This window comes from Poeciliopsis prolifica, unplaced genomic scaffold (genome assembly GCF_027474105.1).
Source record: "Poeciliopsis prolifica strain line A6 unplaced genomic scaffold, Auburn_PproV2 SCAFFOLD040, whole genome shotgun sequence".
NCBI lineage: Eukaryota > Metazoa > Chordata > Actinopteri > Cyprinodontiformes > Poeciliidae > Poeciliopsis > Poeciliopsis prolifica.
Genome location: NW_026562415.1, coordinates 4,211,858 through 4,232,788, shown reverse-complemented (window position 1 = coordinate 4,232,788; position 20,931 = coordinate 4,211,858). Strand labels below are relative to the sequence as shown.

Sequence of the window (20,931 nt, the reverse complement as noted above, 5' to 3'; positions counted from 1 at the left end):
GCTGCGCCCGTGCCACTCTGGCCTCCCCGCTGTGCCAGCACTTCTCGGCTGTGTCATAACTTCAACAGCTCGTCCCATGTGTGATCTACCGACGATATGAGAAGAAAATGTAAGGTGTGCAGTGCTGCCAATCTTCAGTTTCACCAGTTATGTGTAATAAATGACGTGTTTACTCTGGAAATTATGTAACGTGTTGTATGGAAATGCTTATGGAAAGGATTTCCTTTTGAACATAAAGTATGTCGATGTGTTTGCATTTAATTATTGAATCCATCCAATCCATGCGGCAACTACTTTCTCAAAATTATGTTTTTATTTGTTGATTTACTTGTTTATTTATTGCAAAATTTGGACCTTTATGCTCCTTTTTTGCAAAAGCCAGTTGTTTCAAAATTACATACTTAAAAATATACCTTTATTATATCCCGGTATCTATTTAAAATGTTTAAAAAGTTGGCTATGAAGGGTATTTCCTTTTCTAAGTCTAAAACGCAACATTGTCTGAGAAAAAAAATGTTGAGATTTCTTTGTGAATATACACGATCTTTGTTTAAGCCGAAGTGACTCCCGAACATAAACGAGAGTTGCCGGAGATTCTGTGACGTCATGGCGTTCGCCCCTTTCCCCGTCCGCTTGTCCTTCCTCCCCTCACTCTCTGGTGCCGCTGGCAGTAGGGCGCGCAACACAACACACTGACAGCCGCGACTTACAACCTCGGAGGGGAAGATGGAGCCGAGAGAAACCGACTTCAACATACTGCTGGCGACCGACTCCTACAAGGTACGGTGTCCACGGTGGGCTCGGAGGGGAGGCAGGGTGGGAGCGAGGTGAGCACCGAATGGGAATTGATCAAGTCAAGGTGGTTTCATCACCAGACCCAAGGCCATCACGCTGCTCTGCATGGCCGGCGACTTTCGGAAATAGCGCAGGCATAACGAGCCGGAGGAGGGGAGAGAGAACTCCACATCGGTGGCATTTCTCTAGCGGTGGCGCTAGCAGACTCCCACCCTGGACGGCTGCTGCTTTTTACGGAATCGGTTCCCAGTCGGCTCTGCTGGTCACGGCTAGCTGAATTAGCCAGCTAGCTTACAAGAGGTTGAAAGAGGGGATTGACATGTAAAACAACCAAAAAAAGGCTAATGTTGGCCAACAGCTAACAAGTAGCTTTGCTAATTGCCCCGTTGAGCCACACCGGGGCAAAGTCTCGCTGCCTGTTGGGGGTGAAACATTAACCTGGAGCCACTTTCGAGAAAACAAAACTGAAAGTCAAAAGAGAAAGGCAAGAAATTCATTCTCGTGCCAGCATGGTCGCCTTGGGTCCAAAGACGGGGCTGTTTATTTACCCGCTCGGGGAGATTTGTACCCCGTTTACGGCCTCAGCTAATGGAGGCTGTAATGGCAAAATAAAACCCCGACTCTTAATTACAATGTACACAAACCAAATGTGCGTGTGATGATTTTACAGCACGTAGGCAGAGGTTTCCATGCAAGTCACGTGACCACAGGATGCTGATGGTGATGAGTGCAGAATGCCAGGCAGAACTAACTTCATGAGAAAATAATACATATATTGTTTTAAATCCAGTTCAAACTAAAAGTTACAGCCACTGAATAGTGTTGAAATCTTTTTAATACATGTAAATCTGGCTGAATTTGGTTTTGCACAGTATGACAAGTAAAACCCAGGTAATGGAGCCATAAGGTGTAAAAATGTTTCCCCTTTTTTATAAGACTATTTAGATGTATTTCACAACATTTTTGGACAATTTAGGTTAGGTTCTTTAGCTACTAGCATTCCTGACTATTCCCAGAACTAAAGGATTTTTAGATTTTTTAAAAATATAATACAGATCAAAATAATCTTACGTTCTTAAGACGCTGTTATTGGGGAGTCAGACTGTGTGAAAGTAGGCAAAAATATCCAAGCTATTAGTGTCTAAAATGCTAAAGGTGCATCTTTTTGATAAATTTATTGAAAAAATAGTTGAATGTTGAAGCTCGGCTGAGGAGTAGGTTGTTTGATGAAGGAAGGGTTGGGAAGGAAAAAGAAGCATTTGTTCTCAAACTTAATGAAACTGAAATGACAACCTTGTAAAAGCTGTGAAACGCATTACAAAGCAGAAGTATGTGGTAAGTGTCAGATGTTTTCTGCAGCAAATCGGCCCAGTAATCAAATCAGCTTAAAGCGTGAGCCGAGATTGCAAAGATTTTGTTATTAACTTCTACGTTGTGAAGGTCTTCAGAATAAAATGACTCATTAAAAAAAGCTGTTAGAAATGGCAGAAACCAAAACCACCTTAGGAAGAGTCCGATCATGATCTTACTTTGCATGAAGTGTGTAATAAAGTAATTATTTCAAATGTATTTTCAAGAAATTGATGTATCTTGAGGATAGTAAATGGAGAACTAAAACCACTGAGTCAGTAGTAGCTAAAATGGACCGATATTGTTATCATTCTTTAAAGTAAAATATGCTTCAGACTGGGCAGGTTAAAGGTGGACTTGCTTTCATAAATCATAATGAACAGCAACTAGATAAGATAGTATTTTATTGTACTAAGTAAACCAATAAAGTCTTTGGACAAATAGCTTTTTAATTGGGAAAAGAATGATTTACTTCTGCCAAATGGATTACATTAATCCAAACGTAGTGTGTCTCATACAAGCCATAAAAATCGACATGAACCAAATTAGTTTCACCTTCATACTGGAAACGCTGAAAGATAAAGGGGTTGGCATTGTACGCAACAGTAGTTTCATTTGTGTGAAAAGAAAACCAAGGTGAGTCTGGATGAGGAGCTGTGTGGCTGGGAAATTCATGTTCACAGTTTCAGTCACCAAATGTGTATTTAACATAAAAAATGCTCATCCCAAAAACTAAAAAGTAGGAAAAATAACCCAAATAACTTTGTCATTGCGTCTCCTATAATTACACTTTTGTTTGTCCTGTGTTTTCTAGTTTTATCTGGTTGAGGAATGCAGGTTTTATTATATTCTGGCAGAACTACGAACCCCATTAAGCAGAGAAGCAATAAAACTCTGGTGAGATTTTATCATCCTTAGACATTCGTGCTTTCCTGCAAACCCGAATAAGTATTTTGCTCCTGAAACAAATGTGTTGTACGTGTTGTTAGTTAAAATCCAAATATTAATGTCATTCACTGCCAGCTCCTCTTTCAAGAGGAACTACTGGTGTACAAGCTTATGATCTACTATAATCAACAGTCATATTTAATAAATTTCACTATTCCAGCGAGGTTTATATGTCTGTATTACCCTAATCGTAAAATGTTGTTATAATTAACAGAAACGAAGGCTTTAAAACACCAATGTGTACATCTATTTATATGAGTTACTGAAATAAATTAACTGCATTCAATATGACTGGGAAATTTCAAATAAACGCTACAAAATGCATGTTTAAGTTGAACAAACTCAAATTATTTCATGTATCAAGTTAAATAATGTTATCTGTAGCATTTTTTATCCTTTCGCTTGAGCAAAACTATACAGTAAATGTATAATTTAGTTGGAAGATAATACACTTTTCTGCAGTTTTGTTTAGAGAAACCAAATTGTTACTCAATAAGACCGGTGGATGGCGCTTTCTTTTTACTTTCCACGCCATGACCCTCTTTGATTGATGCGATTAAAACTAGTTCTAAAGAAATCGATTTATTTTTCTTGTAAGCAAGGCATTAGTGTAAGAGCCTTCTTTCAGCCTGCTGACCAATGGTGTGAAGAAACAGGTCGGGGAGGGGCAGTACTGCACTACTTTCCAAGCAGCAGGAGTGAATTTTGTCTGGCATGTAATTAAAAGGACATTTAACAGCTATTATAACTTGGTCACATTTCAAGTTTTACCAAGTAAGAACATTTTGTACGGCAAAATCAGGAAAAAATAATGCATAAACGACACCAATGATGTCAGCTGAATTATACTGAAATAAACTCTTAATATTTTGCCCAAGTTTAGTCTTGATAGACAAAAGTGGATGCAAAGGTGCAGTTTTCTCTTTCTTTCTTTTAAAGTTTTAAATATTTGAGTCATGCAAAAGGCAAACAAGGTTAAGCCAAACAGGCTTATTTGGAATCAGTTTGAGCCTCTCGCACAAAAGAATAAGTGCTGTGCATGTGTTGTTTTGTCAGTAAAAGCAGCTTGTGCATTTGATTGATAAGCCATTAAAGTGTGTCTTTTGTCTGGATACGCAAGTCCGGTGTCACAACGCAGGTGTTAGTGCAAAACCTTCGATTCCTGGGAAAAATAGTTGGACATCACGGAAAAAAATCTGCTTCACAGCTTGGGAGTTGTCACTATGAGGGTGGAAACTGGTGCGTTAAAAGAAAACAAAAACCTGAAGGGTGACATGTTTGCGTGCGCTTGGGTTGACCTGCCAGATACTCTGTGTTTTGGTGTAATTAAGCCAAATCATCTAAGTTGTTCTGTTTTCGCCCGCAGCTGTTTTCCTATTCAACATTGGCATTGAAAGGAAAGGGAATCCTCATACGTGTTGCTTCAGATATGCAAAGCAACCCTATTCTCCTAACATTCTAAGTGATGTAACAAAACAAAAAGCAAAAAGTTTGCAAAAATATTTTCATTAATTATATATATATATATCTATATATATATAGATATATATATATAGATATATATATATATTATAACAAGTTATATTTTTAACAAGTTTTCTTCCAGTATTTCCCGGTATTTAGCTCCATCCATCTTACTGTCAAATATGACGAGCTTCCTCGTTACTCCTGATCAAAATAATTCCCACACCATGATGCTGCCACCACCGTGAGTCAGTTGAGGGAGAAAAGAAACGCCACACATCATTATTGTTATCTTTACGATTATCGACACACCATGACACGTCTCATCCCGATCATGCTGATGTTGCTTCCTTACATAAATCTGTCGTATGAACTAAATTGAGTCTGATCTGTACTCTAGTGGTCCTCCCTTTTGTTATCCAGTTGCTTTATGTTCGTGTCCTGCTACAGCAGCCAATAAACTGTTAGTATCCTTGGAAGATAAACCGGTTTCTAGGTTTTGGAACTTGAAAACGCTGTGTGCCGGTAAACATCAGGGCGCGTGGAGCAGAACATGAGCTCACGCAGTCCGGCCCAGTGTCATGTTCAGCGTCTCGGCTCTATTTTGAGTCCTCGAAAGCTGCAAGGAAAGGACACGATAAGGTCAAAGAAACTCGGCAGTTCATTGACATTTATCTTCTGCCGACGTGTCAGCTCCGTTACTCTCCCTGCCTCCGGGTTTAATCTACCTGTCATGTGCAAAATTAGGCTCTTTTATTTTATCCCTCAGAGGCTGTCGCCGACTGAAGGACAAACGTGCAACTTTGAGTCGAGGGAAACGCCGTCTTCTGCTCTTAATTACTCTTTGACTCATTCGTTTACTCGTAAAACTCTGTCTCCCGTTTCTTCTCTACGGCTACAACTGCAGAGAAGTTGTAGCCGCACTGGACTCAGTGCTGCGGCGCCACAAGGGTTAAATCATTGAATCCGCCAGTCGGACCCCGAGGACATTTCTGTACTCATTTGAGATTTAATTGATGCGCATTTGGCACCAGCCATCTGGGAGAGCATGATCCTTTAGTTTCAGTTTTTATTCCAGTTAGAGTTCGAAACTCGCCCGGACACGTCTCAGACTGCTTACTTAAGTTACAAGCTTCTGAGTTTGGACGAGCTTGTTTGCAGTAGATTAGAGGATCCCACATGAAGCACGTAAGACTCTCTCCACGAACAATGGTGCGGTCGGGACGGAGGAGAAAGTTGAAAATCCCACACGTTTTTGTTCTGATTGTGATGTTTTTGTAAGAGGTTTTTTTTTAGGGGGGGATTTGATACAAGAGCGTGACAGATGAGGGTCTGCCTTTTAAGAATATTTCAATCAGAAGTAATCAATGCATTTATCATTCCAGAAGAGACATGTTTTTTATATATATCTTCTGTCATTTTCAAGCGGGTGTACCAGCAGAGTTATTTTTGCTGATCAAGTTGTCACTCAATATGTGCACCTCAACTAAAAACCACACTTTCCTCCTTTTTACACTCGCCGCTACTTCCCACCTACCCGTCTAATCAACCTGTCATGTGCAAAATTAGGATCTTTTGCGCCGAATTCAGAAGGTCAGAGTTGGAAACTCAACAGCGGCCGACTAAAAAGGAGGAGATGAAATTTGAGAAGTTTGTGGCTGAGAAAGACGTGAAGCGACGAAGAGCGCTGAAACGGTGTGAAGCAACTTTGGAGCAGAACATCCTGAGACGGAGACGGATCGAGGATTTAACAGAACTGACAATTGACATTCATGCAGTCATAAATTGGGATTTATGCGACACTAATCCACGCTGCATTACACATAAACCAGGTTCAGGGGACCAATTCATGGTTATAACGCAATATGTCGTGAGTTGTAGCAGCTTTGAAATCCTGCATTGTGAAGCTTTTCAATGGGCTAATAACTAAGGGAAGGAAGTGTGTCATTTGAGTTCCTAAATTGTCTTCCTGTTTTTTTTCCCTCTTGACGATGTTTAGAGGGCCAGTCTTCAATAAATCTTAATAAACTGTATTTGTGTGTCGACAGGTGACTCATTACAAACAGTACCCCCCCAACACGAGCAAAGTGTACTCCTACTTCGAGTGCCGCGAGAAGAGGACGGATCCCAGCAAAAGCAGAAAAGTCAAATATGACAAAACCGTCTTTTACGGCCTGCAGTACATCCTTCACAAATACTTAAAAGGTACGTTTCTTCTTTTTTTGCACTGCAAGTAAAATTTTCTAATAAACCCAACAATAAACTGCAGGCAACCAAATAAAAAATGAAAAGAAACCTTGAACTCAGCATAAAAAGATTTGCTGCAATTAACTAAAGTAGGTGAAGTCTGATGCTCCAAAGAGTTCCTGAGAGACATGAGCGGTGATCAACAGAAAGCTGAAAGAAAGCCTCTGCCTCCTGCGTCTTAAGAGGATTTCACGGTGTGGCGGCAGAGGTGATGGGGAGAGAGAGAACACAGAGAATGGGAGACAAAAGCACAGCTGCCGCCTCACTGTTTGAGGGAGAAAGACGTGTTGTCTACGCCGAGCGTCTCGCCTCGCTCAGCGACCAGGCCGGACATCAAAGAACCGCCGGCGAACCCCAGAAAGCCAAGAGTGGGGCGTGAAATGAAAGGAAAACGATCATTTTTTAAAAACTTTTATTATTATCATTGAGTAAAATCTGAAAGTTTTTTTTTTTTTTTTGGCATTCTTCGTTCATACAATTACCCCAAAAAGTAAAATCTTCCTTTTTTCACTACATTTTAAGAAGCGGTTTAGACTCTGAATCATACATGAAGGTTTTTGGCGTGTTTGCGTGTGACATTGAATAAGAACGCCCTGTCAGCATGTACAGGAAACCTCTAAACTAATTACAGCAATAAAGGCAGATTAGGGTCCTAATGACTTCTTGCCTGAATTCGATGCTCTTTTATGTTATTTCTCTCTTTCCTCATCCTTTTCCCCGCCTCCTCTTCAGGAAAGGTAGTGACTCCAGAGAAGATTCAGGAAGCAAAGGAGGTGTACAGGGAACATTTCCAGGATGATGTTTTTAATGAGAAGGGGTGGAATTACATTTTGGAGGTAAGGAACTGCTTACTTATTTTTGCCTTCCTTGCCTTATTTTCCTCAATCTTAATTTACTTATTTTCTTACTTCTCACTCAAATTATAATTTTTAAAGTCGTCTTTTTTGCTTCGCGACCTTAGAGAGGAAAACCCTTGTCAAATATTATCAGTCATTGTTTCTATTTGTTTCCACTCTGCAGTTGTTAACCTAAAAGCATTCCTGTATTCCAGATTGTTGTGTTTTAGGTAGTCTTCATGACTTCTAAAACCATCTAAAACATTTGTAGTTTTCTTGTGAAACCTCTCCGCGAAGCTGAAGTAATACAACTTAAGAGCTTCTCCAGCGTTCTGACAGCGATGTTTGCTTTTTGCAGAAATACAACGGCCATCTTCCCATCGAAATCAAGGCAGTACCAGAAGGAAGCGTCATTCCCAGAGGCAATGTTTTGTTCACGGTGGAGAGCACAGATCCCGAATGCTACTGGCTCACTAACTGGGTGGAGGTGGGATTGCTTGGTTTCTCTGAAGTTCCATATTCATGTCTGACTTTATGTGTTGTGATCTATTTTGCATGGCCATTCTCTATGAATTTGCTTTTAGTTTTTTCGTACTGGACTGTCGCACCAAGAGTGTTTCCAGTAGTTCCTGCTCTGTTTTGAAAATGGCTGTAAATTGATCAGATGTTTAATCTGAGGGAAAGCATAAGAAAACTTATGCATGGAGACTCGTTACATTGCACAACTCAATGGCAACGTAATCAGAGTTTTGTTTAACACAGACAAAGCTAAATTGCTTCTTGAGCACGGTGAAGCTAACGCCATCAAGTTTTCTCTTGGCAGTATTGTATTCGTTAAAACTCTTCTAAACCTGACCGAACCACAGATCTGTTGGAGCAAATTGTTCATAGGCATCTTTTTTAACTTGTAATGAATTTTTAAGTCAATCTGCTTCCTTCCAAGGATTTTGACGTCGTCATGAAACGGCATCACGTAAAAGCCGAAGGGATCCTGCTTTCTCATAGTGAGCAACGCGGAATCACATCCTCGTAGTTCTTATTTCCAGAAACGTGACCGATGTGTCAGTCTCAGCGAACAGGCGCCGCAACGGCGACTTGGCTGAACTGACTTTGAGCAGCAGGAGTAATATTTAATCTTTCCCCTCCTCTACCGTCTGTTTCTCTTTTCCTTTTGCAACCAAGTATTTGCTCGTCACTCTCGGACGTTTCTGAAACGGATTTCAACATTCAGGAAGGAAAAGCATACCTTGGAAGCCACACCCACTTTTGGATGTGCACACCGTGACGGTTGTAGTAGGAATTTACATTGTGGGAACACTCAAACACACCCACATACTTATATACACATGCACACCTTGTGAGTGACGAACCCCCTCCACACACACACACACACACCCTCCCACTCCATGCTCGCACATTATTCATGACTGGTGTAAAATTAGCCAGGGCGGTCATCTTGATGTCCTTGGGTTGCGTCACTGGGTCAATGCTTCTGGCTCTTTCTGCTCTCTCTTCTGTTTTCTATTTCCTTTGTAATATCTTTCTGTACCTTCTGGGTGTTTCAAAAACTTCCTTATTCCCAACATTTTCTACATTTGTCTCTTTTTATTCTTTTTCTGGAAATGGCTAAGTTAAGTTGGAATGGTCTTTTTTATTTTTATTTGTTTTGAGACTATGATTTCACATGAGGCTAAAATCAGGTTAAGGATACTAAACAAGGAGATGTGTAATAAATTTTTTTTCTGCACAGCACAAATTCCACTGCAACTCCGACCGTCACGAGTCCATACAATGTTTTATATTTGAGGAGGCATGTGACCTGCTGAGAGTCAGACGGCACAAACGAGCTGCACAGTGTGCAGGGAAAGTTACATGGAAGATTTTGTAAACTTTTTTGTTGTTTGCTATTCTTTCTACACGGATGAGTTTTCTTATGCTTTCTCGCTTTGCCTCAGATTAAACGTCTGATCGAAATCTTGCATTTTTCCAAGTAGCATTCAGAGCCTGCACTGATGTGGAAATGCAGGCACAACTGGATCATCCAGCTAATTCCTAAAGCTCCGTCTAGACCGGGGTGTGAAATCTCCGTCATGAAAATCACAAGCCGATGATTTAGTGACGGCTCTCGTTTCTTTTTACAACATGGAGCATGTGAGAAGGAACCAATTCAGCTAAACTCTAGCTCTGATTACTTTTTTTTTATCTGATGTGATGTTAAAGGATAAACTGCTGCCCGAGTCCTACATGACCTAAATAACCATCTTATCAATATTACCGTAGGCAGTTTATCTTGCTACCATTTACAGTAATGAAGATGGTAATAAAAATAGTCCATCATTCGTAAGAACAATGAATTTGAACAGCGTTCTTTAGTCTGATCAGATCACAATTGAACATCTCAGCAACAAACGTCTCAGGTAACGAACCCGTGAACCTTCCATGTTCTTCAAAATCCCCAGAACTAAATCCTATACAACACCACTAAGTTGAGGTAAGAGAAGAGGGTGTGTTTAAAAAAAAATAATGATAAAGTTGGTTTCTTTGTTTAACGGATAGCTCGTAAAAATTAGCAACATGTACAATTTTCAGTTGCTAAATGGATCAATTCCAATAAATGAACAAGTAGTTTCACCCAGCAGGTTCTTTACAGATTCCAAGTTCTTTGGAAGCTCAGTAAATCTCCAGAAGAACCAGGTAACACCTGCAAACTTAAGAACCAAGTGTCGACTATATATATATATATATATATATATATATATATATATATATATATATATATATTGATATATATATGAATCAATCAGTCACAGAAATTGCAATCGGCAGTGTCCCACTGAGTCAGGCATGGAAAAGTTGTGGTTCTTTTCCTGCCTTTTTTGTCAAATTTCACTTTCGTGCATTTTGATTTGATCATATTGAAACCAGAACAACAAAGCATGGTTTATGTTTTTAATTCAAAAATGTGTTTAATCTTACGCAAAACATTTTGCGGTGCTTTATGTGATATAGTCCTCAGAATTAGAGACTTTGATTTTTATTTTTATTTATTTATTCCCCAAAAGAGACGTCCACCTGTCAAACTTACTTATTCTAAAGTACGTGGGCAAAGACCTATACAGATACGCATGCATTATGGTTATATAACTGTTTATGAAATTTCCCATCCAGCTTATAACGATTGTTTTTACATCCAATCATTGACTCTGCTATCGAAGCATGAAGCATCAAGGAATGTATTTTCCCCTCAGTCGGCCTTGTGTGAAAGAGCTCTGAGCTTTCATCCCTCTAGCGCTTGTTAGTTTTAGGCTTTAGTTCCAGTGAGTACAGTGAAACCAGGCTGTTGCGCAGTAAGAATTTTTCAGTTCTTGTTCACATAAGTCTGTAAAAACTTCTTCTTGTCTTTTTTTTCTGCATTCTATCAGACCATTCTCGTTCAGATCTGGTACCCGATTACAGTGGCGACCAACTCCAGAGAGCAAAAGAAGATCCTTGCCAAGTACCTCATGGAGACCTCTGGGAACCTGGAGGGACTGGAGTATAAACTGCATGACTTTGGCTACAGGGGTGTGTCCTCACAAGAGGTATGAAGCCGAGTAAATGATAACAGAGACAGATTTGAATACTTTTAGTTTGTGTCGCCGATTTAAAATCACTTTCTTTGACAGCTTTCGTCTTCCAGTCAGACACTGTGATTTCATTAAGGGCTACAATATGAGAAGATGGAAGAAAACGATTCAAAATATTTCTTCTAGCCTTTATGTCATAATTGACATCATCCCCCAATCATTCCAGGGCACTTGTCAGAGTACAGTTCCAAGTACAGTACTCCGACAATAGAAAACATGCTGCAGTCAGAGAGATTGAGGGAAATAATAGATAATCCGAAACATCAAATCATTTCTAGATCAATAAGTGAAGGTAGTTATGCTGGATTTTATGCGTGTGGATTCCAACAATAGCTCTATGACAGCAAGAAAAAAGACTGCGCAAACTACTATATTTCTTATTTACCGCTAATAACCTTACAGACCTGACGTAGAACTAGTTATGAGATTTTTCTTCCCGCCGTCTTTGCCTCAGTGTTGGTTTGTAAGGCAGAAATGACTCAAAAAATGTCCGAATGTGGTCCGTTAGTCTGCCTCAATAACGGTGTGGTTGTCGGAGAAAAGCTTTGCTTCCACATGGCGTCATGTCAATTGCATTGGTCATATGTAGTCCAGGGACAACATTATGCTATGTTATTTTAAAACAAAGAGAAAATGATTATTGAAACTTTCTTAAGCGTTTTACAGTTGTGTGGTTAGCTACACTTGATGAATTTATAGCAATCTCAGTGTGTATTCTGTAAATAATACAGATTTTCTAAGATTAACAGAACAGATAGAAATTCAAAATGATAAAACCGAGCTACTCTGCCATACTCAGCCTTCCTGTTAGCTACCGACAATCTTTCTCTCTTTCTCATGCATCCTGAATGAACTACTGACATTTCAGAACATATCTCAGAAAATATATTTACTTTTACACAAAGCTGTACAATGTCTATGCTTGTTTGGACTTAATTTTTATCCCCTTTATTCATAATGATAGATGCCAACTTTGAACTATATTCCTTTTGAAATAGCTTCACACCCAAGATAGTTGATGTAAGCATAACTTAGTATGGACACAGCACTTAGGAATACTGTGTCCATAAATTGAAGAAAGATGGGATTTATGAATGCACACACTGTATTTAAGACTTGCAGAGAATTTATTTACTGTCCCTACTCTTTATAGTTCATAATGACTTTTTTGCTAAGTAATGCACCTTAAATCTGTGGCGTCCACAGCCAGTCCTAAATGGTCACAGTAATGTGTGCTTAAATGTTGCCCTGATTCATCGCAGCTGAATCAAATGAATGGTTCATTAGCAGACCTCTGCAGAGCTGGGTGAGATTTTTATTAAGTGTTTCATCCATTTGATTTCAAGCTTAGTAAACTCTTAAGGACTGGAGTTGGTCACCTTTCCCGTAACTCAAAGAGGAAAAATATGATAAATTCACAACTCGGTGTACAAAGTTAATACAAGAAAACATTCTATCTTCAAATCTCTTCAGAGCGTTATTTCACTCTCAAATATTTACCACAAAAGCATAGCTAACTCTATACTTTTACGTCAAAGCTAAGCTTAAAACCATCATTTCTCTCTTTTTTCATCGGCATGAATTAGTACTGCGTTACAGAAAATGCTTAAATATCACTCATCATTCACAGACTGCAGGCATTGGAGCCTCTGCTCATTTGGTGAACTTCAAGGGCACAGACACGGTGGCTGGCATCGGAGTCATCAAGAAGTACTACGGCACCAAGGACCCAGTGCCAGGGTTTTCAGTACCTGCAGCTGAGCACAGGTAAACAAACACTTCTCTCAAGGTTTTATAGATTTTAAAGTGAAATATTCCTGCAAAAATTTTGATTGTGACTCCCACTTCATAATAAAGTAGTTTGTCAATAAGTTGGGCTCAAAATGCATTGGTTTTGACCTTGATTTGCTTAATGATAGCATCAAAATTATGCTAGCATCTATTAGACTTAATGAGTTATGTGTCATTTCATAAAGTTGGCGGCTATGCTCACATTAGCTAAAATGCCGGTATTACCTAACAAGGTACAAAGAGCATGTTGACCAACAGTAACCAACACGGCTTTGCAAACAGTAGCGTGTAAGCTAAAATGCTAGCAGTGTCACGAGCATGCTGATTAATAGTAGTGGAGACTGACTGCCATGCTAGCAGTGGTTTTATGCTATCCTTAGCTGAAATTCTACAGTTAGCCAATATGCTAACATGTTCTATTATACCTGTCACCAACCTGTCAGGATATCCTTGGATGTGACAAACTGTCATTGTTGTCACAGGCCCAGATTATTAGTTGTATAGAACATTTCCTTTCAATAATGACAGGTTACATTATTGAAATGAAACCTTATTTCAATTCTTATTTGATTACCAGTGAAGGCCACATTTTAGCTTTACATGCTCTCACAAGTGCAGAGTTGACGCACATCGTCAGTATCCTATGGAGCAAAAGTAATCCACATCATTGCCAAAAGTTGTGACTCTTTCAAATTAGTTTTCCAAAGAGAAAATGTATCCTATTAAGTGTTTTTCTGTCAACATTTTTGTTGTGGGAATCTCTTGCCAGAAAGAAAATGAACTCAGCATGACTTAAGTTGGTGCTAATTTACTCAGTTCCCCTCACACACTTATTATCCTTGTTCTTCAGATTAATTTACGGAGCGTGGCTTTGATTGGCTGGAAGGCAGCTGGAGGCCTTTAGTTTTGCTCCTATGCAAACACTTCACCAGGACAGTCACTGCTCTCCCAAAGAACCCCCTTTATTCTGTGGGGACGTTGGCTTGGGTTGTCATAGCTGGCCCTGCTATAAAATCTGTTTCATTTCTTCCTCTATGGGAGGAGTCGCTGGAAAATTCCACTTCGATTTGTATGTAAAACTGAAAGTAAGAAAAAAAGACTTTCATTATATAAAAAATAATAATATATTATTGATTTAAATCATTTTCAAATCAGTCAGTTTTTTAGCTTTTGAAAACTTGAGCCTGACATAAAATAACAATATGTTAAACCTGCACTTCAAATTCCATCACTTATTGCTTGGTCATTTTCTTAGGCAGTACTCTGACCCTGGGAGTGTCTAGAGTTTTTTTCTAAACTTTAGCCACAGTGTTTATGCCTGTAATAACCTGAATAAAATCTCAAAGGTTAATTCATGTCTATAACAGATGGTGTACACTGCCCTCTTCTGGAAAGCCTGTAAAAGTGCAGTTTTATTAATGTCATGTGATTCTAGCTTGATTTCTTTTTTTTTTTTTCAGGGAGTATTTCAGTGCACAGTGCCCTGCTGTTAATGTTTGTTGCAGCAGATTGTTTTCGTCATCTGTGTGTTAAATGAAGGGTTCTGGATAGTAAAAGTATTTTCTTCTTTTAGTTCTTTCCATTCATTTTAGTGCGTCTTAATCTTTCTGGCTTTTTTTGTAGCTGTAGAGTTTTATTTTGTTGTGATTTTTGCAAGAATTAGCTGTGTTATTTGGAAGTGGAAGGAAAATAAATTGTGGTTTTCAAGTATTTGTACAGATAAAAATCTGTAAAAATCTGCATTTGTAACCAATTTGAATTGAGGCCTGGACTTTGATTAGGCAATTCTTGAATATGCTTTAATCTAAACCATATCATTTTCCACTGAAACTGTTCCGTATATAACCTGATCAATCAACTTCTACAATCCCTGTTGGGGTAAAATCTGTCTGCACATATTATGTTATGACTAGGCACTCTTTTCAGTCAGGTTTTCAAGAAACCAAGAAAGTCCAAGAATAATCCGTCGAAGTTTGAGCTTGAACTATTTTGCCAGCCTCTGTATATAACACTAGTCACTGAATTGGAACAACATCAAAAGCTAAAAACATTCCTCTCTGCAGTACCATAACAGCATGGGGGAAGGACCATGAAAAAGACGCCTTTGAGCACATCATCAAGCAGTTCCCCAACGTGCCTGTGTCCATCGTCAGCGACAGCTACGACATCTACAACGCCTGTGAGAAGATCTGGGGGGAGGACCTGCGGCCGCTGATCGAGACCCGCAGCGCAGATGCCCCGCTGGTTGTCCGACCGGACTCAGGAAACCCACTGGATACGGTTTTGAAGGTACCACGTAACGGAAAAGCTAACGAGCCGATAAACATCCCTCAAGCCTGTCGCTAATGGTCCCTTTATCGCCGTCAGGTTTTGGAGATACTGGGTAAGAAGTTTCCGACGCAGGAGAATGGTAAAGGTTTCAAAGTGCTGCCTCCCTACATCAGAGTCATTCAAGGAGATGGAGTCGATATCAACACACTGCAGGAGGTAAGAGTTCTTGGTTATATTACAACTGTGTTCAAGGTTTCAACACTTAAGTTTACACTGTGGATGTGTTTAATCAGATAGTTGAAGGTATGAAACAACACAAGTGGTCCATCGAGAACATTGCCTTTGGATCCGGAGGGGCTTTGTTGCAAAAACTGACCAGAGATCTGCTCAACTGCTCATTCAAATGCAGCTATGTGGTCACTAACGGACTGGGGGTGAGTGTTTGCAAACCACTGACTAAAACGTGCGATAACACTCAAAACTCAAAAGACTGTTTTGTTTTTTTCGTGTGTGGTTTCTCAGGTGAATGTGTTCAAGGATCCGGTGGCAGACCCCAACAAGAGGTCAAAGAAAGGTCGCCTGTCTTTGCACCGGACGCCAAGCGGAGATTTTGTCACTTTGGAGGAGGGCAAGGGGGATCTGGAGGAGTATGGAGTGGTGAGTTTTAGTGTTCCTTTCAATAATAACCATCCCCCTTGAGATTTTCTACATTTTGTCACTTCAAAACTGTTTTATAGGCACAGACCATGATGAAGTAGAATATTTTTTGACCTGTTTTTTTTTTGTTTTGTTTTTTTTCAGGACCTGTTGCACACGGTGTTTCAGGATGGAAAGATTGTGAAGAACTACACATTTGATGAAGTCAGAGACAATGCCAAGCTGAAAGACGGCGAGCTGCAGGAGCTGCTGCACTGAGCGCGGCTTTCCCAGACCCCCGACATGTTCTGAAGCCTAAAAGAAGCCGTACTCCCAGATCTTCACCTTTTCACCCTTCATCATCAAAAATGGAGGCATTTGCACTTCAGATTACAAAACAAAAATGATCCTGAAAACATAAAACCCCCCTGATGATTTTTTTTTTTTCTTTTTTAAATCTTAATCCAAATCTCAAAATTCTGAGGAAGTTTTAGGAAGTAAAAAATTTGGAAACTAGTTTATAAAGTTTAACACAACTCCTCCTAAAGGAAGGCGAGGTAGTACAAGAAGCAAGAACACCGACACTAAAATACTATCCAAGCCAGCTGCACCAGTGTGCTGCTGGCTGGATATGAATTTCAGCTTGTTGCACTGTTAGGTCAGAATACTTCGCAGCTTCCCTGAATGTGTTTAGCCGACTGCTGACGGGGCGATGTGCCCCAACCGAGGCAGATTGTGACAAAGAGGGAAAGCGGCAACACTTGCGCGTGTCGTTCTGTCTCGAAAAACAAAAGCCACCAATTTGAAGCGGCTTCGCTTTGCCCTCTATGTGAAGGAAGAACTGATAGTCCTTGTGAACTGCTGTGCACTGAACACTGAAATACGTTGATTATTCATGTTTCGCGTCTCCTAGGTAGCAGTTAATCCTAAACCCTTTAACTGTAACTATAGATAGTAATGTCACGTTATTTTCCAAAACGTCCTGCTTTTAATTGATCGTCGCAGCCGAAGCTGTAGTTGCGTGTTCGCTGCCAACACAGAAACATCGCCGAAGGTAGAGAAACAATCGCCTCTGTGTCTCATTGTTTGCCCGTAGTGCATTCTCATCACGAAGATCCGATTTCAAAGCCACAATCTCGAATGAAAACAAAGTATCCATTCAGAATGTTTGCAGTTTTTGTGTGTATGAACACCGAATTTCAAAATTTGCTCGATCTTCATGATGATTAATGCACAGCCTTTTTGTGTAAGATGATGTAAAAACATATATATACATCTCAAAAGTTATCTTCACTGGCATGAAGATGATGATGATTATGATGATGATGACATTGTGTTCATGAATGAATCTGATTTCCTTGTTCCTGGCTGAAATGTATGTTAAGTGTCTGTCCTGATACTTGTGTTTGCGTGTAGGTATTTTTTCTTCCTTTGAACAACTGTGTCGTATTCCTTTAGGCAAATGTAATTGTTGATGGAAGGATTAGAGGACACACGGAGTTTGTCGGCCTTTGAATCTGCAAGGGTGGGACGTGGTCTTTTCATAGTTAGTCGATCAGGTCAGCAAACCTCCAGTATCACTGCCTTAAGTCAGTCAACAAAGCTGTCCGTTGAATCGAATGCCCATTTACCCATCGGCTCGGTTCGCTCACCATCTGCTCCGAGTCGCCCGCGCTTCCAGGCCTCGATGGGTTTCTTTGCTTTGTTGACCTGCTTTCCGCTGTTGGACTTTCATTTTGGGAAGAGCTTGCGGGGGCATTTCAGAGGAACTCGGGAGTTGGTGACATCACAGGAAGCATAATATTTGAGGTGGGAGCTTTCGGGACAGAGCAGCTGGTTGTGACGATTAGGTTTATTCCCATGGCCTTTCAAACCTCCTCATTTCACACCAGCTGTATATTAGCAGCTGCAAAAGTTCCTCTGATTCGTTTAGTTCCACCAACTCATATGCGAGACTCAGTGCGGGTCACAGTTAGTCGCCACAGTTAGAGGAGATGCACCTATCTCTGGTTTTGTGAAGCTTCGACCTGCCAATATGTGACTTTTGCCTATTCAGCACAATGTGTATTAGAAGAGGTGATGTCACACTGTGTGTATGTGTTAGATGAGCCATTGTTAAACAAGGTTTAACTCATTTTTTTAAATTTTAAATTTCAAATTGACATTTTAAGCTATATTTAGCATCTTTGGTTCCACCTAGCTTGGTTAGCATAATTATCTTTACTAAAACTGTAATTTTCTTGTGTATTTGCTTGAAATTTTTCCCCCCCAAAAAATAAAATGTCATGATTTCCAAATCCAGCATCTTCCATGACAGACAGGCCAAAATGTAAAAGGGTAAAACAAACCAACTTTGTTGTTCTCTGTTTAGCCTTCCTGTTATTTTCTGAGAGTCTTTCTTTCTCTCTGCCAAAATGAACGCTAGATGTGTTAGAGAAGGGTATTTCTTTGCAATGACCTCTGACATCGCTCTGCTTCCACTGATTTCGTTCAGTAACAGCACCTACACCAAAGAGAGTTTTATCCTCAGCCTTGTAGCACTTTGGTACGGTGGATTCACTCGGTCAGAAATCGATTTGTTTTGCCCGTCAGTTTGGGGTCAGTGGCAATCAAGCTGAAAATCGGCCATTTTTAGGTGCATCGGTCGTACTAGGTTCAATGCTAATTAGCGTTAGCATTAAACTGAAACTGTGACGTCTCCCGACTCCCTTTTCTTGAGTTTGGCTCAGATCAAACTGTTGAAACACATTGAAGATCACAGCTTCTGACCTGCTATTTTTATAATTTTTTTTATTTTTACTCCCCATCTGTTGTCGCTGCTCTTTTATTGCCGTACTTCAGTTTTAATGGCCATAGTTGTTTTCTTTCCCGAATATGAGGTGCATTTAGTAAAATATTACTTTACTATTTTGATACTGTCTCAGTTCTTGCCTCAGAAGAATATTATTTTGTATGACTAGGAAGGAAAAAAAAAGAAAGAGAGTAAATATCCTAATTTACAAACAGTGTGGCCATACTGCCTTTTCACTTGTACATAAAACAAAGGGGGCGCAACTGAAAGCAGAGGGGCAGCTGGGTGGATGACCAGACTAGATGTGATTTATTATTTTTGCCAGAACGACCATTTTTGTACCAACAGAAGAATATCCAAAAAGGCTCGACGGAACCGGCCGGCATGACGGTTTCCTGGGACCGTCGAGCCTTCTAGTTTCTGCGCGAGCGTAGTCCTGTGTGAATGCAGTGTTGTGTTATGGATGGAACAAAAAAAAGAAAAGCTAAAAAAAAATGAAAAACTGGTTGTGAATAATTTAGATTTTTTTTTTCTCTTACGTTGTTTTTAATCGTATGTATATGTTGTTTCAAATTCTGTTTTTTTTTCCCCTCCCACCCCCAAACACAGCTGAGATTTTAACTAACATAACTTGCTATATTGTCAACAGTACACTGATTAAAAACGCCACCCTCTTGATTTGAAATGCTTCCTTCTCTGTCTGCTTCACTGTTCGGGCCGAAGGCGTCGGGATTTTCTCCCACTAGCACCTGAGAAGAAGCCAAACGTTGAGCCGAGTGTAGCTTATTTAAGGATCACTCAAGCATTACAGTAAAATCAAGTCAACAGCCACAACCATGAAAAGCAAATAAAATTAACACATCCATTCAATTTAATATTTATTATGTTTTTTTGTTTTTTTTTAGATTATTTTATGTTATTTCAAAAGGCAACACGTTTTAATTTCAAATGGTTCAACATGTTTTTTCTGAGGACTTTAGTTCTGGACAGGGGTAGTTACAGCTGGGTAATTACTGTGAGAAGAGGCCAGAGAGTTTATGTAAAGAGAAAACAAAAAAAAAAAACAAAAAGAGACTAACAGTAATAGTCATGAACCTTCATCCATGACGGGCATCGATGCATAAAATGAAGACTTCTACAGTAACAGCTGATCTCGCAGCTTCATTTCTTGTTGAATATGTCTTCTTGCATCGGCTTGCTCACTTAGTCCAAGGTATCGGTTACCTTGTTCAATTAATGGTCAATACTTATTGAAATCGGTTGAGCGTTTCGATTCATGCCAGTTCAGGTCGGTGGATGTGTCACTTGAGGAAAGTTTCCCATAGAGGCCGAATCGCTCCACGTCTTCTTCAAGTAGGAGTCGTAAAACAGCCGATCCGTAGCGTTTCTACGCCAGACGTGCTGAGATCCCTTCTTGTTTTAATTGGAAAGTGACTGAATATGAAATGCAACGTCACCTCCATATTTATTTTCCCAGTCTAAATATGTCACATCCTTGCACAGCTACTGCTGCGTCCTCCAGTTTCATCTGAGTCTCGGAAACCAGATGTCACATGTTCATTTGACTAGAACGTAATTCACCGACTTTGTCTTGAGCTGCAGATGTTGAAGTGAGTAAGTTTGACTCCTTTTATGGGTTTCTTGAACAGGATTCTAAAAGAAGAATGAACAAAGAGCACATAAACGATTACACTAATATCAACTATGGTCTGTTTTGAATACTTAGTTTAGAAATAATTAGTAAGTATTGATACCCTATCTGAGGTGGTCAGCATTGTAAATTTGTTGAAAATCACGCTGACCTATCGGCTCGAACATTCCTTCTGTAGAAGAGCATTCCCACAGTATGATGCTGCCACCACCGTGTTCCTCCGAGGGGATTCAAATAAATATATCTGCTGCTTGATTTTTTATTTTAATTATTTTTTGCCTCACACGTGGGCCAAGCATCTCAGTTTAGTGTTTTCGTCTTACCTCAAACTTTTTATAGCTTCCTTCACACCAACTCCACATTTCTAGAGTGCAGCAGATTTTCAGTGGATCTCATGTGGGTCAGATTTGGCCCTTTTGATACTTTTTTTATTTTTTTAAATTCAAGGTCAAGGAGCTGTTGCGTGTCCGTTTGGGTCATCTGGCCAAAGACTGCAACCTCAGCCGGTTGGGGGCAGCAGACCAG

General features: G+C 39.9%; 1 protein-coding gene across 3 annotated transcripts; it reads left to right on the top strand.

Annotated features, from left to right (window-relative positions):
* The first annotated feature begins 4 nt into the window (after positions 1-4).
* On the top strand, positions 5-19,440 carry nampt1 (nicotinamide phosphoribosyltransferase 1). Of its 3 annotated transcripts, none has more exons than XM_055054816.1 (12): positions 5-109; positions 556-780; positions 6,606-6,762; positions 7,537-7,640; positions 7,999-8,127; positions 11,063-11,221; positions 12,897-13,033; positions 15,121-15,346; positions 15,425-15,544; positions 15,622-15,762; positions 15,851-15,985; positions 16,130-19,440. In XM_055054816.1, the coding sequence occupies exons 2-12, from the start codon at positions 727-729 to the stop codon at positions 16,241-16,243; spliced, it is 1,476 nt and encodes a 491-aa protein (XP_054910791.1). In that variant the 5' UTR covers positions 5-109; positions 556-726; the 3' UTR covers positions 16,244-19,440. The 3 variants fall into 3 exon arrangements, with proteins under 3 accessions (XP_054910791.1, XP_054910792.1, XP_054910790.1); XM_055054817.1 differs by having other exon boundaries at positions 21-114; XM_055054815.1 differs by lacking the exon at positions 5-109 and having other exon boundaries at positions 316-780.
* The last annotated feature ends 1,491 nt before the right edge of the window (positions 19,441-20,931 follow it).

Excerpts from the sequence above, each read along its gene's own strand:
- nampt1 (XM_055054816.1), top strand. The coding sequence starts at position 727 with ATGGAGCCGAGAGAAACCGACTTCAACATACTGCTGGCGACCGACTCC. Across the intron at positions 7,641-7,998 it reads GGTGGAATTACATTTTGGAG|AAATACAACGGCCATCTTCC; the intron begins GTAAGGAACTGC and ends TGCTTTTTGCAG. Across the intron at positions 13,034-15,120 it reads GTACCTGCAGCTGAGCACAG|TACCATAACAGCATGGGGGA; the intron begins GTAAACAAACAC and ends TCCTCTCTGCAG.